At 41.1% G+C, this 16,984-nt stretch overlaps 1 protein-coding gene across 1 annotated transcript in view; it reads left to right on the top strand.

Annotated features, from left to right (window-relative positions):
- megf10 (multiple EGF-like-domains 10) overlaps nucleotides 1-16,984 on the top strand; it is a 60,791-nt gene that overhangs the window by 24,213 nt on the left and 19,594 nt on the right. The window contains exons 6-8 of the mRNA XM_085794163.1: nucleotides 12,500-12,746; nucleotides 14,090-14,210; nucleotides 14,388-14,524. Of these exons, the coding sequence (XP_085650289.1) occupies nucleotides 12,500-12,746; nucleotides 14,090-14,210; nucleotides 14,388-14,524 (505 nt within the window). The remainder of the gene's footprint in view (nucleotides 1-12,499; nucleotides 12,747-14,089; nucleotides 14,211-14,387; nucleotides 14,525-16,984) is intronic.

Here is a 16,984-nt window from a genome sequence, read left to right as displayed (position 1 = left end):
TTTAGCAATTTTTAAAATTAAAAATCAAAACTGAAATTGCATAATATGGTACAAAGGTATTTACGCACTGCATGTTGGGAAAAACACCAATCCATGAGATCTGGAAGGAGGGAAAAAACATTTTAAAGTGAGTTTTGAGCACACCTCATTTTAAAATGTATCTCATTTGTTACATTTTTGCATCTAACGATGCTGCTGGACCCGTTTTAGTATGAAAACTGGAATAGATTCATTGATGATGACATAGACGCCCACAGATGCTCCCTGATTGGGTCTCAACCATTGGTGAAGACCTTGTTGTCTGCTGCAGCTTATGTTCAGTGAAATTCTGTATTTTAACCTCTTTTTTTAATAGTTTTTTTTTTCAGCTAATGAGCTGCAACAGTAGGCCTACACACAGTCTGCTTCCTGTGTGTACCAGCAATGTGTGCCCAGTGTGTGTGATTGCTCATGTTTGCATGCATTTTCAGATCTGTTAATGTCCATATGGATGGAGATTGTATTAGTTTGAAAAAAAGTGTTTTCAAATTAAAACATGGTAGTGTGTTTTCAGGGGTGTCAGGGGCAGGGAAACTGGTCAGCAGGGTGACTGCAGCCAAACTCAGAGGTCAGTGAGTGTAGACAACCTGAGGCTGGGGTGAGGCTTCACCTTTCAGGAAGACAATGACCTTGAGAAAAGAGTCCAAAGTGGCTTTGAGACAAGTCTCTAGCTGTTCCTGAGTGGAACCACCAAAGTCCAGAGTTGAACTTCACTGAACACCTGAGGAGAACCTCAGCAGCTCATACATGTCCCATCCAGTCGGACAGAGTTGATCTGACAGCAGCATTCCAGATGTGCAAAGCTTGTAGAGATTTAACCAAGAAGACTGGAATCTCTAACTGCTGCCAAAGAGGCTTCAAGTCCTGAATACAGGGTCTGGGTATACTTTTATTAATGAGAGAGGAACAACAACTGAAATCTTATCCATTTATAATTACATTACATACAGTTTGTTTTTAAAGGGCTATATCGTACTTCCTTGAAGGTCCCATGATTTACACATCTGAATTGCCTCTTGTAGTCCAGTGTCCTGAGGAATAAAGTCCATGGACAGTGCCAAATTTCAGCGCTAAGACAGGAAGTATTGCATTATGCAGCGTGGGAGAATGTAAGAGTGTGGAGGTTGGAATGATGGATGGGTGTGTAGCAGGAGAACGGAGCTCACATCCCATCCCAGACTACAATTAATGTTTGCTTTTTCATAACCATAACCACGATCTTCCCCGACCTTAACCATACAGCACTTATCATGCACAAATATAGTAGAGAGTATAAGATTTTGAAAACAAACATGGCATCAGCGCAATTCCAATGTTTTAACTTAAGTTTAGCTTTGGTGGCTGAGGCTCAAGGGTTTTTCCTCAGTCTCATTTTTAGTCGATAAATCTTAGATTTCCATGAGGTCTCTGTGCCTCTGTGTTGAGGAATTTACAGTGAAACAGGAAGTTGGATCTCCAGACAAAAGCATTAAAAAAATGATGAATCTGGCTCTTGTGCCCACCAGCAGAGCACGAGATTGCCCCTGAAGATGCGGTTACCCCTGGTGTTCAGGCTTTCAGGGGCCACACCACAGATGTTAAACATTACAACCACATGGAAACTTTGATTGTATCTGTTGTGTTTCTCTGGAGGTGCAAGTCTGGCTAAATCGCCCCAGTTGATGCCATAGTGCTGCCATTGGGATTATTGGAGCCTTTGGATTTGAAACTTCAAAAAATGATTCTAGAGAAAGACAGATGTGATGTATTCATTGCATTATGGAAAATGTAGGCACATACAGACACATACTAGGGGCTAAGAGTCAACACATCTTGGATTCTGTTGCTCTAATATTGAGCGTTATTTTTACCATGGCTAATAGAACTCATCTTCTCAGCATAGTAATACCGATTCTCAACAGGTTAACACCAGATTCATTTAATTAGCATTAGTTTGGGTCCTTTTATGTCCACTGGTTGAAACCTGAGCTGTTTTGTTTGCATCGAAACTTGCAGACAGTGTCTACTCACTATCTGCGGGAGGTTATTTTTGTTTCTGCTTATGAGTCGCTGAATGTGTCTCCATGCGAGCCTATAAGCTGATATGCATGAAGAGCCCACAGGGTGTGCCCCCGCTGTCTTCAGTTTCAGTCTGTAATAAAGAAGCTTATTGTTGTGTATGGGCCCCAGGGCTCTCCTGGGCCCCACTAAGCCCAGCCTGTCTGTCTGCTCTCTCTCACACACACACACACACATTAGCATTCAACTATTAAAAAAAAAACTTTATTCTTGTCAATTGGAACTTAGAAAAAGTGTAAATGACTCGGAAATGTGAAGTTTAATCATATCATCATTTGTTTTTCACTTTCTTATTAAGTGAACTAAACAACGCACACAAACGCAGACACACATGTACTGTATGCACGCACACACACATGCCCCAATCCCCTCCGCAAAATTAACTAGAAGCCTCTAGTTCCCACTGATTTACTGCAGCATGGCAGCTCAGACAGTTGTGGCCAGAACTGATTAGGTTTGGAAAGAGTGAAAGAAGGTTATCAGAGCAGCCTCTGGTTTGTACTGACTGCAGCTTGTACGTACAGTATGTGTCATTAATCCACACATAGACAGGTCAGATGGAAACCTGCAGCCAAGCCACTGAAGCAGGCAGGACAGAATAAAAAAAGATAACAGAACAATTAGCACAATTAAAATGTGTACAGATGAGAACAGCATATTTAAAGTCGAACTGTTGTTATTATGATTCTCATAACACCCAACACTATGATATATCAGCTTTGGATACATAGTGAGGCTGCTGTTGCACATTGGCTTGGCTCTGTAAGCTATATGAGATTTATTCATTGATGATAACAGTATGATGATGATAACTTATTTATATATAAATAAGGAGCTCAATTATGTTAGCAATAACAGCTGTTTAATTTACTCAGCTGTCCAGAAGAAGTTCAGCATTAAATGTATTTGGTAACACTTTATAATAAGTGTAACGGAGATCCGCGGGTATAGTCACAGTCACGAGGTACCAGTAAGGAGAAGTGACTGTGTGTGGCGGTTAGCGGTACTGAAGTTAAACTCACTCACCCATAAAAGATGTGCTAACCCACTTGCCAAGTGGTCATTGACCTCTTGGCAAAACGGTTAGCATCGTCGCCCGCGGTCTGCGAGACCCGGGTTCGAAACCCACTCAGGGCAGGCCAGACAACATCGGTCACATACACACTATTAAGCATTAGTTAAGCATTAATAAATACTCATTAGTATGTAGTTTATGAATCGAGTTAGTGCTTATCAATGATGAGTAAAACATTTTTAAATGTGTTTATAAACTACATACTAATGAGTATTCATGTGTTATAAATGATGATTGTGTACTTAATGGGATACTTCACCAAAAAGCGATAATTCACCAACTTTCTACTCACCGTCATGCCAAGGCAACGTGCAGAAAATTTTCAGTCATCAAAACGCTTTTGGAGTTCCAGGGGGGGTCATATAATGGCAGCGGATAGAGTTCACTTTTGATTTGGGGTGAAGTATCCCTTTAAGTCACCAAGAGCAACATCAGTGCTGACTCCTGTTTTGATTCTTGTTCTATCACATGTTGTTAATGCTGACTTTGACTTAGCCAACCTAAAACTATACTAACAGCTTTAAGGATTCCTTCAGGTGAACAGTGAACCTTTTCAAACTCCCCCCTCTGGCCTACATACTTCATTTTAATGGGTTATTGAAAGTAAACTGGGTTCGAGGTTGTTAACTACATTATACAGTTTTCTTAATTGAGGTTTTCTGTTATCTCATTTAGCTCAGTACAGCGGAGCGCATAATGTCATCGTGTTCTCTACATAGTATCTCTTAATTGTGATTTCGTCCTAGAGGCCCACAGGTCAGTATCAGTCTGGACATTATGCTAGGCAAATGTGTTGTGTGCGTATACGTTTCTTGTCTCACTTCAAGACGTTCAGCCACTCTTCATTCACTCCCCCCTTATTCCTTTAATTTCAGACAAAGACTACAATGCATTGGCTGAGTTTTATGGGTCAGTGGGCTTAAGCAATATATCTGAGGATCAATTCTTTGGAGAACAGGAAATGGGGTTAGGTTGTGTTCACTGTTAAGCACGAATAATAGCGTGGGGGGGACTGTGGTAGGAAATGCCCTGGGGCACTGGAGCTTGTGATTTAGTACACATGATAACAGCACAAGATGCTCAGGAGGCCTCAAGTTCAGCTGTGAATATAGCCAGCTGAACAACATCCTCTACTGTATCTCACAGTGTCAAATCCTCTTTTATGTCTCTTATCTGTCCAGTGATCTTCCAGTTCTAAACAGTGAAATTCTAAACATTGGTCTTAACGTCATGTTTTTCCTGTGATTTAAGTCAACATACTTCTATTGAACGTACTCAAGTCCGACAAAGCTCCAATACATCCCACTGTACTCCGTGCTCTGTGGTCTTCATCAGGCAGACAAGACAGTAAGACTATTAAACATGTCCAGATGTTTTTTACGACATCAATAAACAATACTGTCATTTGAAATATTAAAATGCACTTGGCAAAAGAAAGCTTTAATACTTTCCCTTAAACCCAACTGGCTTTACTGCTCAATTTACTTTACTCTCTCAATTCATTTTGAACTGTTTTTGAAGGGTTATTTGGAATATGTGGCTTCGCTGAAACCCCACTAACTAAACACACTGAGCTTCAGCCTTTGCAGCTATAAGTTCAGATGATAAGCTTCACATACAGTAAGCTACAGCATGACAATGGTGGGAACCAATTAAGAATTCTAGCTATTTTTGGTGTGGGTCCCTGGACCTTTTTTGTCAGTCTACCCCAACCTCCCTCTTGTTAGCTTCCTGCCACCTTCTCTTGTGTTAGGGTCGGTTTTGACCCAAATCTTAAAGGGATAGTTCAACATTTTGGCAAATTTGCCCATTGCCATAATCCCTATAGTCTTAGGAGTAGGTTTGTTACCTTTAATTGTCAGTGCAAGCTGTTTTTAGAACGGCGGAGCAGAGCCACAAGCTGCTCAGAGCTACGCTACAGAGGCTAATGGGATTTCTTGGTTTCCCTCGTCAAACTCAATCCAACAACTCCGAAAAACACAAGTTACGTGGACAACTCCGTCTCGTAACGTTCCGTATGCAGGTCACAACTTGTCCACGAGAGCGTTGGGGCAAAGGGTCAATTTACCAAAATGTTGAACTATCCCTTTGAATCAGATGTAAAACACACTTTTTTTGTTTGTTTGTTTTATTCTGTTTAAATAGAGGTTCCTGACCAAGTCAAAAAGCCTTGATGCAATAAACTAATTTATATGGTGCCTTTATGCATTAAAAACCTTAAAACGGGTCGGTGACGACCCTAACACAAGTGGAAGGTTAAATTCATTCTTAAGACGTTTTTCAAGAAATTTCTTAACAAAAATCATCAGATTCATGAACGTGCTCTCCACAGAAACTACATTGATGAATGCCATCTCCTTGAGAGCAAGTGCGAGGTGAACATAGGATTAGCATAGGTAAACGCTCCAATGCCCGTAAAAGGGCATGAGACTGCAGGGCCGTGTGCACACAGATACTGAGAAGGTGAAGCGAGAAAGAAAGTTGAAATGCTCAAAACTAGGCTATAATCCAAAGAGGGAGCACCGGACTCCAAACGTAAGAAGTGTTTTAGTGGTGCTGAAGTGGAGCTACTGCTGCTGTAAGAAGTGAAACAACACCAAAAAAAACAACTTGTATATATACACTTTAATATTTATATAGATCTGAGCTGGACCAGCATATTTTCAGGGAGACCGCACTCTCAGGTGTGGCGTCATAAATATCATCAGTCACTTCATTGCGACTGGATGGCGCGTGATTCCTGATAAACATAACTGATATGAATTAAGTGTCTATAGTGTGAGAGACCACAATGAATTGTAAAATAATTAAAATAGTTATTAGAAACATTATAAATATAAATGATTCTAATGCATAGGTCTATTTGAGCTAAACCACAATCTGTACCTACCATGTTTAAATATAACTTGGTGGTTGGCTGCACAATACCAGGTGGCAAGTATGGCTGCTTAGATGGGAAAGTACGTGGCAGGTGATGGGATGAACCACCTGTCATCGTATGATGTGGGCTATTAGGAGAGCACAGAAAAAGACACACAACAAGTTACAGTCCGAGGACAGAAAGCTAGCTATGATTCTTGGCATCTTCGAAGGGAATTTTTGAGCAGCTTTATCGTTTCTCTGTAGCTGCCAATAGCTCCTCCCTCACAGGACGCTGATTGGTCACAAGTGGCCACAAGTGAGTTACGGGAGCCTGGCAAAATGGCTTTTCACTCACAAGAAATCCAGCTGCCCTGCAAAAACATTTATTACCATCAGTATGTTAATCCAAACATAATGTGGGTGGGATTACCTTTCTTTAGAATATAATTCCTATTATTGACTTGTATGTGAGCATCATTTTCTGGTGGTGACTGCTAAGAAATCAAAGAACTAGATCGTGCAATCCCTGAAGACAATACAGTTCTGATTACTGACAGATACTGAGGACAGCAGCTGCAGGGGCTTGCAGCTGCTGCAGCATGTTTTATTTGATTAAAAATACAATTATAGTAATGTTCATGTCTGCCCCCTATCTGTCAAAGTGCAATTCAGTACAGACTGCAAAATACTGTTCAACAATCTTTACTAACCCTTCGTTTGCACTTCATTCCAGATAGGGAATGTCCCAGGTTTGATGAACACTGGATAAAACATGAACATTACAAAGTGTGAAATCAAATTAAAGATCAGAATCTTGTGGCTGCAAATATTATTTGTAGGTTTTATGTTTGATCAGAAAAGACCTCACCTGTTAGCAACCACACTATTGTTCAAATCTGGAACTGATTTGTCAAAAATAAATGTTTTTCAGATGAAGAAATGCATAAATAAACTGATGTTTACAAAAGAAAAAAGATTAGAAAATATGAATAATAAGATAAGTAAAGGCATTTGAAAAAGTGACTTTGAGTGAGTCCATCATTACACAGCTGTGTATCTGAACATATTTTGTAGTTTTTAATCATTTATTTGCTAAATATTTGTTGAGCCAAATGTCTGCAAATTCTTAAATTGTCAGCCTAACGAAGAGTGTCAAAGATTTAATATCATACATTTATGGAATTGAGAAACACAGGTGACAGATCCACATGTGTAAGAGAATCTATGGTGGCCTAAAGGTAAAATAATAACAATAAAACGCCCTGACCCTCTGAGACAGTGTTTGTTTTTGTCCATTCTGGGCTACCATAGAAACATGCCAGTTCAAAATGGCCACTTCTGTGCCCTTATTCTAAGCTAACAGAAACACACTTCTTAGTTCAAGGTGATTATACACTCATGAAACTTAATTAGCAATATTAAATTAAATCAGTGCCATTAGATCCAAATAAAACTGACTGTGGTTGAAGTAGTAGATGCTAATACATGACAACATTCAGGGTCAATCTCCTAACTTTTCCCATGATGCAACTCAATAGCATCTAATTAGCTCCTCTCTGATTGGCCTGATGCCTGCTGAACTCCACACCTCCTGTTTTCTGTTCATGGTCTCAGAGCCCGAGCTTAGAAAAATAATTCTGGCATCACAGTGACATGATCAGGGTTATTTTCAGATTTCATAGAGAGGAGAAAAAAAAGAAAATAGCAAACAGATGATTTGTGGTGTTGGCTCTTTGTTTTCTACACATGAAAGCCCAGTATCCCTGTGTTAAGACGTGGCTCAGTGGCTGTGATAGTTTTATTGTAATATGATGATAAACCTCTGGAGGAGGATACACATTCCCACTCAGCATGGAAATGTGTGTGGGGGGGGGGTGTGCTACAGATGTTTTTTCTCACTGCGAATCCTCTGTATCAGTGTGAGAGGCATTTTCTGTTCCCATGGGTGGCCCATGCCTGGTAGACTGGGTAATCACTAAATAGATGGAAAAACATTCCAGTCCCAGTCCCTGCTCAAGTGTGGAGAGTGAGAGCCGGGCCAGCCGTCAACAACTGGAAGCTCAAGTTACTGGTTCAAGACTTTTTTTTTTTTTGCTGTTTTCACACATGAACTTGCAATAATGAACTTATCTCAACATTTAGCGGAGGAGCTATAGCTACGTGAGAATGCCGACGTGTGAATTAGTTGGACGGGGCATGAGGCAGACTTCACCCTGCCAGCTCACTAGAGGACTTAGTCCATGTAATGTCCAACTGAGCCCATCAATAGAACATCACATTATCTGGAGGATTTACAGATGATGGTTTTTCTGTCAGGCATGCCATGTCCTGTAAACAAAACACTGCAGGGCCTTGTGCTGCCTCTTGTGTTGCAATCGGGCACCTATGAGGATCCAGTTGGTGATGATGTGTCTGACGCTGACAACTCTTTTTCCCACTGATGTCGTTTTTCTTTTTCTTGGTTTGAGGTGTGAAGACTAAACACAACTGAGAATCTGCCGTTGACACACGAGCGTTGTCGAGCGTTGCGAGGTCTTTTTCTTGAAAACGACGAGATCCCGTCTGAGACTGGGATGCATCCAGCCTTGTGACCGAGCCTTGGCACAGTACGGTCCTTTTTTTTTGTTCTCGACCATATTGAATGGGCCAGTGAAAGAGAACAGTTTGTTCTGCAGTGAGTGGATGAGGAGCCCCGAGCTCCTGGAGTTTGGCCTTTCTTCAATCTAGGTCAGGTTTCACAAAAGTACCAGGATGGCAGACTTGAATGCAGGAAGGGTTTTTACATGTGCATTTCAGTATCCCTAATCTCCTCCTCCTCTTTGTTCCCCACCCATCCCCCCCTTTATTCCTCACAACTGTTTGTCACACAGGGCCAGACTGCCCGAGGAAAAGGAAGTAAGCACTTTCTATCAGGTCAGAGTGAAGTAGGCTAATGCAGGAGGAATAAAAGGAGCCTGTTAATCACTTGAACAACCTCAGAATGGTGGAATGGATGGGGATGGCTGTGTTACTTTGCATGCAAGGCACATAAACATCAGACTGTGTTTATGTAGTAGAGGAGAGGAGCTCAAATAACAGAATCTTATTTAGATTTTTTTTTCTTTATTAGATAGATAGATAGATAGATAGATAGATAGATAGATAGATAGATAGATAGATAGATAGATAGATAGATAGATAGATAGATAGATAGATAGATAGATAAAAAGCTATCCAAACCTCCCTGGCCCTAAAGTAATTGCCCCCCCTTATTAAATCGTGAATTGACTGTTGGTTAGTTAAGGTCAGTGTTCATGACTCAACAATAAGGAAGAGACTGGGCAAAAATGGCATCCATGGCAGAGTTCCAAGGTGAAAAACCACTGCTGACCAAAAAGAACATAAAGGCTGGTCTTACTTTTGCAAAAAAAAAACAAAAAAAAAAAACACCTGGATGATCCCCAAGACTTTTGGGGAAATATTCTATGGATTGACAAAACAAAAGTTGAACTTTTTGGAATAGAAGGTGTGTGCCTTGTTACATCTGGCGTAAAAGTAACACAGCATTTCAGAAAAAGAACATCATACTACCAAGAGTCAAACATGGTGGTGGTAGTGTGAAGGTCTGGCGCTGCTTTGCTGCTTCAGGACCTGGACGACTTGCTGTGATTGATGGAACCATGAATTCTGCTCTCTAACAGAAAATCCTGAAGGAGAATGTCCGGCCATCAGTTTGTGACCTCAAGCTGAAGCGCACTTGGGTTCTGCAGCAGGACAATGATCCAAAACACACGAGCAAGTCCACTTCTGAATGGCTTAAAAAGAACAAAATGAAGGTGTTGGAGTGGCCTAGTCAAAGTTCAGACTTGAATCCAATTGAGATGCTGTGGCATGACCTTAAAAAGGCCGTACATGCTCAAAAACCCTCAATTCTGCAAAGAAGAGTGGGCAAAAATATCTCCAAAGCAATGTGAAAGACTCATTGTCGTAAACACTTGATCGCAGTTGTTGCTGCTAAGGGTGGGTTTTTTTCCCTTGAAAGATAAAATCATCATTTAAAAACTGCATTTTGTGTTTACTTCAGTCATCCTTTTCTAATGTAGGACAAATATCCAAGATAGATAGATAGATATAATATATATATATATATATATATATATATATATATATATATATATATATATATATATATATGCTAAATGGCTTGCAATAGCAGCCTACACACACTGTAGTTTATCTAGTCCTTGTATTTTTTTCCTAATAAAAAATCTCATTCTCCACTGAACTTAATATAGGCCTCCATGACGCAGAGTCCCATAATTACAAGTCTGGCAGTCACTGTAAACCTTTCTGACTCCTATTTTGTCCCCAGTCGCTGCCTGGCCCCCGAGAGGCCAATGGACTCCTGACGTGTTCAACTCAAGATGAAAGGCGTCTAGAATAAACGTGCGGTGCAACACATTGTCAGGTTTACCAGTTTACCGCGGCTACGCATGGTGAAGCTTTCATTATGTATTGCGATGGGAAGGCCAGATAGACTGCAGGGCTCTCTGCTGTGTGTGTATGAGGTGTGGTCTGGTTAGGACTGAAATCCAAAAAAGCCAAAGGTTAATGAGGTGGGTTCGGGTCATCGCCACACAGTGATGGAGGCTCCGGCTGCTTGGAGAAGCTGATGGTTTTCTTGTTAGTGATGAGGAGGAGCAGGCTTTGGGTTTAGCCTCCGGAGTTTGTTTGATTGGGTTTCTCGGCTTAATGATGGGATGGCAAATTTGGCTCAGGCTGCACTGAGATCACCATGCACCGGCCTCAGAGAGGTTTTTAGACCTGTTTTTGCCACAGGTGGACTGAAGTCAAGCTATTGATGTATCACAAGGCTAAATAAAGCAAACAGGATGCAGCTGACAGCTGGTTTGAACAGAAAAGGGCAGTTTTCTCATGAATTTGGTTTTTCATTGAAATTTGGATGTCTGTACTTTGCTTTTATCTTTTCTTTTCTTTCTTTTTAAAAAACACTTAAAATACAAATATTTTAGGCCTACTTTTGTCAATATTTCTGTGAAAGACTCTTACTTTGAAGGAAAGCTTATAGTCAAATTTTCCTTTTTTTTGAAAATATTCAATCATACAGTGTGATCATCAGAGAAAAAAACAGCAATCACAGTCTACTCCTCCATCCCAATCACTGTCATAACCTGCCAGTACCATTACAATGCCACTGCTATGGGTTTGGATATACCTGTAACCTGCAGTGCATGTATGATACATATACACATGTATAAGACAAGCTTTATCCTATTTCCAGATCCTTCCTTTGAAAACAGGGCTGTCATTACCTGGGTGAAACCCAAACAGATATGATCATATTATTTTATTGTACAGGTTATAAGGTTTGGTGATGCAGACTGATCATGTGATCCATGATGAACAGACATTGATCAGAACTAAGACAATCTTTATATAATGTCTTCTTTATCTGAGGGAAGATGAGAATTACACACCCAGTCTCTTGTATCTGCCTTAGTAGCTCATATTATATAAGGCAGAGCTATTCAACTATAGTTTTCAGGGGGCCAATTTAGTTGGAGGGCCGAGGCCTGTGGGCCAGACTTTCTCCTGAGCTATCTTCTGTTACCATTTCATCGACAGCAGCATTGTTTGGGCAAATTTACTCTGGAAAAATAATGAAATTATCGGTAGTTCTGATGACAACTCTTAAAAATAGTCATGTTACTGTTCTGATGACTTTATTTCAAAAGTAATTAGTTTTTTAGATACTATTTGCCGCACTAGTTACTTTGAAAGTGACATGTTTATACTCCAGCCCAGACTCTCTCTGGTCATGAAGTGCCGCAGATGTCGTAAAGTGGGCATGTACAGTTTATAGGAGAGGCAAACATTTCTTTTGGCAAAAATATTGCATAATTTCTGCACTCTTTTTTTGTTCTATAAGAAAACTTGGGCCGCAGGCTGGTCTGACTTGACTGATGGGCTGATTTTGGCCTTGGGGCCACTAATTGAATAGCCCCTTTTTCAGCTTTGCTACCAATCAGACATGATAAATGAAAACCTACAACCTGTGCAGTGATAAATGTCAAAGAAGATTACACATTTATCTGGGCTATCAATTAATATATGATGTCATTGTTTGTATTTATGAATGGTTGTCAAATTTTTCCACTGTCTTAACGCTCAGTGAGGCAACTTTAAGTCGAAGGATGTGCCCCTCACCTTCAGGCTTGCCCCATTTCATCCAATTGGACCACACATTAACAACACACCTGTGACATGTGGTTCATGTTTATATATATACAGTATATATATGTGTGTGTTCTATTGTTCCAACAGCACCTGAAGAAGACCAACAGGTCGAAAACGTTTGTGTGCAATAGAAACCACTGTTACTATCAGTGTGCGGACATAACCTCGCTTTTTTTCCCCAAAGAATATAACAATCAATCTTAATTCCTTTTTTTAAATGTCTTTCAGCTTGTGACAGTAACCACTGGGGCCCCCACTGCAGCAACAGATGTCAGTGCCAGAACGGAGCCCTGTGTAACCCCATCACCGGAGCCTGTATCTGCACGCCAGGATACAGAGGCTGGCGCTGCGAGGCCCAGTGTGAAGTGGGCACCTATGGAACCGGGTGCCAACAGAAATGCCAGTGCCAGAACGGTGCCGTCTGTGACCATGTGACCGGAGAATGCAAGTGCTCACCGGGATATACTGGAGCTTTGTGAGTGTGTGGTTTCCTGTTTCCAGTCTCCACAAGTGGCATGAAAGCAACAGCCCAGTGCCCACAGTGAAGCAGGGCTCATGTTTGGGTAGAAGTTGTGTTTTAATGCTCGTGACAAATATACAACCATTTAAAGTTGGTATGGTATTTAATACCCAACAACACACAGAGCATTGTTGGGAGAACTCATTATCTTTCTACTTTTCTTTGTAATTATCTTCTTTGTCATGAAAGTATAGTAGCTAGAACCACATGATGCAAAGGTTTGACATTCTGTACACCGGTACGGCATGCTCCCATGATGCTTTTCACAAAGCTTCTAAGCAGCTCAGTCGAAGATGTGGGACTTTTGAAACGAGTGTCCAATTTTCAAATATGAGGAGCCAATGGATTCTTTGGATAAAAAAGTGTTTAGTCTTAGATCTAGTCTTCTTCAAAACTGACACAGATGTTCCCTAAACCAAGGCCAACAAAATATATTTTTTCTCTTATTAACTTGTACAAGTGTCTGTCAGAGATCTCAGCCAGTATTTAATCAACTGAAACTTGCTTACAGCCATGTCCTTGATATACTGACTTAATGTTTCTATGGGAACTCTTGGCAGCTGGTTAACTGGCAAGTAATGAGCACACATTAAATAAATTGCAATGTCTGATCAATTTTGACCAACCAAACACCCCAATAATTAGCTGTTCCAAGCCTCTTAAAGATAAATATCTGTTTCTTTTTGTGTATTAACCATGAAATCACTGCGAATAAATGATGAAATTATGAAATATACACTGCACAATCGGGGGCAGGTCTTCCATGCCCCCCCCTAGAATTTGATTGGCCACCCCCCCCCCCCAATGGTCATTGACCTGTGGTAATGTCAGTCAAAGCTCTTTACCACTGCTTTATTCACTGCACAGAGACAAAGGCACTAACTTCTGACTACGGCTCTTAATTAACTCTGTACAGCAAACATCCCAGTGTTCTGTGTAGGAAATGAAGACATTGTGTAAGCTTGTTATTGTTCTCAATTTCACCATTTAAGTCATGCTTGTTCTGGTTATTCTGCATACACTGACTGTTGCATAGGATGTTTGTAGTTGAGCTCTAACTACTGGGTAAGAGTATAAGATATTGACATCCTGCAAACAGTGTCAATATTCAAGAGAGCGATCAATGGCAGCCTTCCTTTTATGTTACTTTTGGATGGTCCCCCCAGATTCACTGTTGTTTCCCCCTTTGCCCCCCCCACAAAATACTCTGGACCCGCACAATAATGTAAGTCTGAGCTGAAAGTGGACAGTGGACAGTGGACAGATAGAACCTGACACTGTGTTCTCATTCTTTCCAGCTGTGAAGACCTGTGTCCTCCAGGGAAACACGGGCGGCAGTGTGAGGAGAGGTGTCCATGTCAGAACGGAGGAGTGTGTCACCATGTGACCGGAGAGTGCTCCTGTCCTGCAGGATGGATGGTAAACACTTCACTCTTCAATAACTTCAAAGTAAACAGTTCCAACTATAGCACGCTACAGAACAGAGGAGCTATGTCCAGTCATGTCAGCTGGCCTGGAAAAACATAAAAACATGTGTAAAATATCAGATAAACAGCTTGTTGATCAGTCTGCCTCTCTCTCCACTGCTGTGTGTAGGGTACAGTGTGTGGCCAGCCGTGTCCTGAGGGGAGATTTGGACAAAACTGCTCCCAGGAATGTCAATGTCACAACAACGGCTTTTGTGTGTTGTCCACTGGACAGTGTCTCTGCACCCCTGGGTACACAGGAGAACGGTAAGAGCTTCTTTTACACTGCTGCTCCATTATTCACTGTGTGTGTGTGTGTGTGTGTTCCACTCTCTTATAGAAAAAAACACCAGTGTTTTATGATTCTAACAGGTTTAGTTCAATATTTGATGTTTGAAGCCTAAACAATTAGCAGAAGTGAATTTTATTTCTAGAGCACATGTAAAAACAACAGGTGTTGACCAAAATGCTTTACATACAAGATTAATTCAGAAACAAAGAGAGATTTAAAACAACAAGTGATTTGAAATGATGGGATGGGGGAGTTCATGAGACTGAATTAAAAGCCAAAGAGAAGAGGTAAGTTTTTAGCTGAGTTTTAAAGATGTCTACAGAGGGTGAAGATCTGATTGTTTGTGGCAAACCTTCTTTTGTAGGTGGGATGAACAGCAATGAGGGTTTTAGACGATAAACCAACTACACTGTGGTCACATGACATGACATCACCACCACTGAACCCCAGCTTGTAGTTTCATTCAGCTCTGAGCTCATCTACAGCAGTGGTTTCCAACCTTTTTGCCTCGTGACTCCATTGGCTCCATTTTAACATCACAAATTTCTGGCGAACCCGCGATCATGTGCAGTCATGTGACCTCAGCCGTCAATCAAGATGCGCCAGCTCAGATACAGTACATGCTGCATTTTATTTAAAAGTAAAGAATACAGTTGTTTAAGATTGTGTATGATGTTTTAATCATAATTTTAAAAAGAATAACAATTAGTTACAAAAGTATTTTATCAGTAATTTTTTTGAATCAATTACTAGACATTTCAGGCGACCCCATTTGAATTCCAGGCGACCCCACGTGGGGTCTCGACCCCAAGGTTGAGAAACACTGTTCTACAGAAGCCTTCCCTCTCACACAGTTTGTGAGGGTTTGAGTGTCACCACAGTGAGGATGATGAAGATGAAGTGGTGACTTGATCAGTTTTCATGTTGTGTTCAGCATCAGCGCTTGTGCAACTTGAGAAAGTGTTTATAAGGAGAAAAAAACATCCAAATGTCATCCACAAACTATCAGCAACAACATACCAAGACATAAATCAGTTTCCCAACAAAACAAAATCCAAATGAAATCATGTGTGTCTGCTGAACTCGTCCACATCCCCCCAGAGCCAAGAGAGAAAACACAACCAGGAAGCGCAAAGTCAGTGTTTTCACAGACAGATCTCAGCCGAGCGCCACGCAGGGCTTCAGGCCATATAATTAGCAATATCAGAGAGCACGTACCATATACTTAAGCAGACCAGTGACGAGTCAGGAATAGCCTTTCCAAGTGTAATTTTATGAGTAAATAAGGGTTTTAGGCAAACCAAACATTACAGCAGCAGTGCTGCTTGGAACTGGGCCGGCCATGGCACACCCAAACCCACTGGAAACCATTAACAGGAGGCTGGTGGAGGACGCTGCAAGAATGCAGATGATATATTGAACAGAATGTGACGCATTTATTAATACTGTCAGCTGGAGGGGATGTTGACATGTCTCTGCTGTTAGAATATAAGAAATACAACTTTAACTGTCGAGTGAAGGTTCTGTAAATTCTCTGGGTTTGCTCTGAGTGATGGGGCAGGATTAGGTCCTGCTGTTTTCAAACCCCTGCTTGATTTGGGCCGATATATGTTTATGCTGTAATCATGGCAGAGATAATATAGACCCACTGAGTGAGACATAAACAAGAAGCTCACCACAGAGCTTTCTCAACGGTGTGCCATGATTCAAACAAGTGTGTAAACTGCTTCAATCAGGGACCTTAGCTGCACTTATTTTCCAACACAGAGGATAGTGATGCTAAATCCATCTCTGTGGCGCGGTCCCAGCTCCACTCCTCCTGGCTCTCTGCTCTTCTGGTTTTCCATCAGGCAAAGTTAGTAGAGGAATCTGCCACCTGGTATTTTATTTTGGTTTCAGCTCTGCCAGAGTTCCAAATGAGCTGAGGTGAAACTGCGGGCTACTGATGTGGGATGTTCCCAACAAACCCAGCATTTTTAAACAAACAAGCATGGTTCACCTTCACTGCTCACGGTAGCCAGGCATAATAACACTTCACCATCACCTGTTAGTGGGTGGGATGTATTAGGCAGCAGGTAAACATGTTGTCCTCAAAGGTGTGATGTGTTAGAAGCAGGAAAAATGTTCAGTGTAAGGATCTGATCCAGTTCTCCATGGATGACTGGGTCTGTCATGTGCTGCAGCTGCAGCTCTTGTGGGCTGTTCCCGGTCTGCAGTGGTCAGGATCTATCAGAAGTTGGTCCAAGGAAGGAAGAGTGGTGAAGCAGCCACAGGCTCACAGGAGTTACAGTTATAATGTATTATAATACCTGACCTTATAAGTCATGATAAAATGCTTTATAGTGTGTTAATTGTTATAAAGCATTATAATCATTTATGAGTGTTTATAACTATAGTTATACAGTGCTATAACTCATTATAAGTATGGCTATGCG

The sequence above is a fragment of the Trachurus japonicus genome, chromosome 12, assembly GCF_045865225.1.
Source record: "Trachurus japonicus isolate A0001 chromosome 12, Traja_1.0".
Classification (NCBI taxonomy): Eukaryota; Metazoa; Chordata; class Actinopteri; order Carangiformes; family Carangidae; genus Trachurus; species Trachurus japonicus.
The sequence above is the reverse complement of the archived record's forward strand: the minus strand, read 5'-3'. Positions and strand labels throughout refer to the sequence as shown.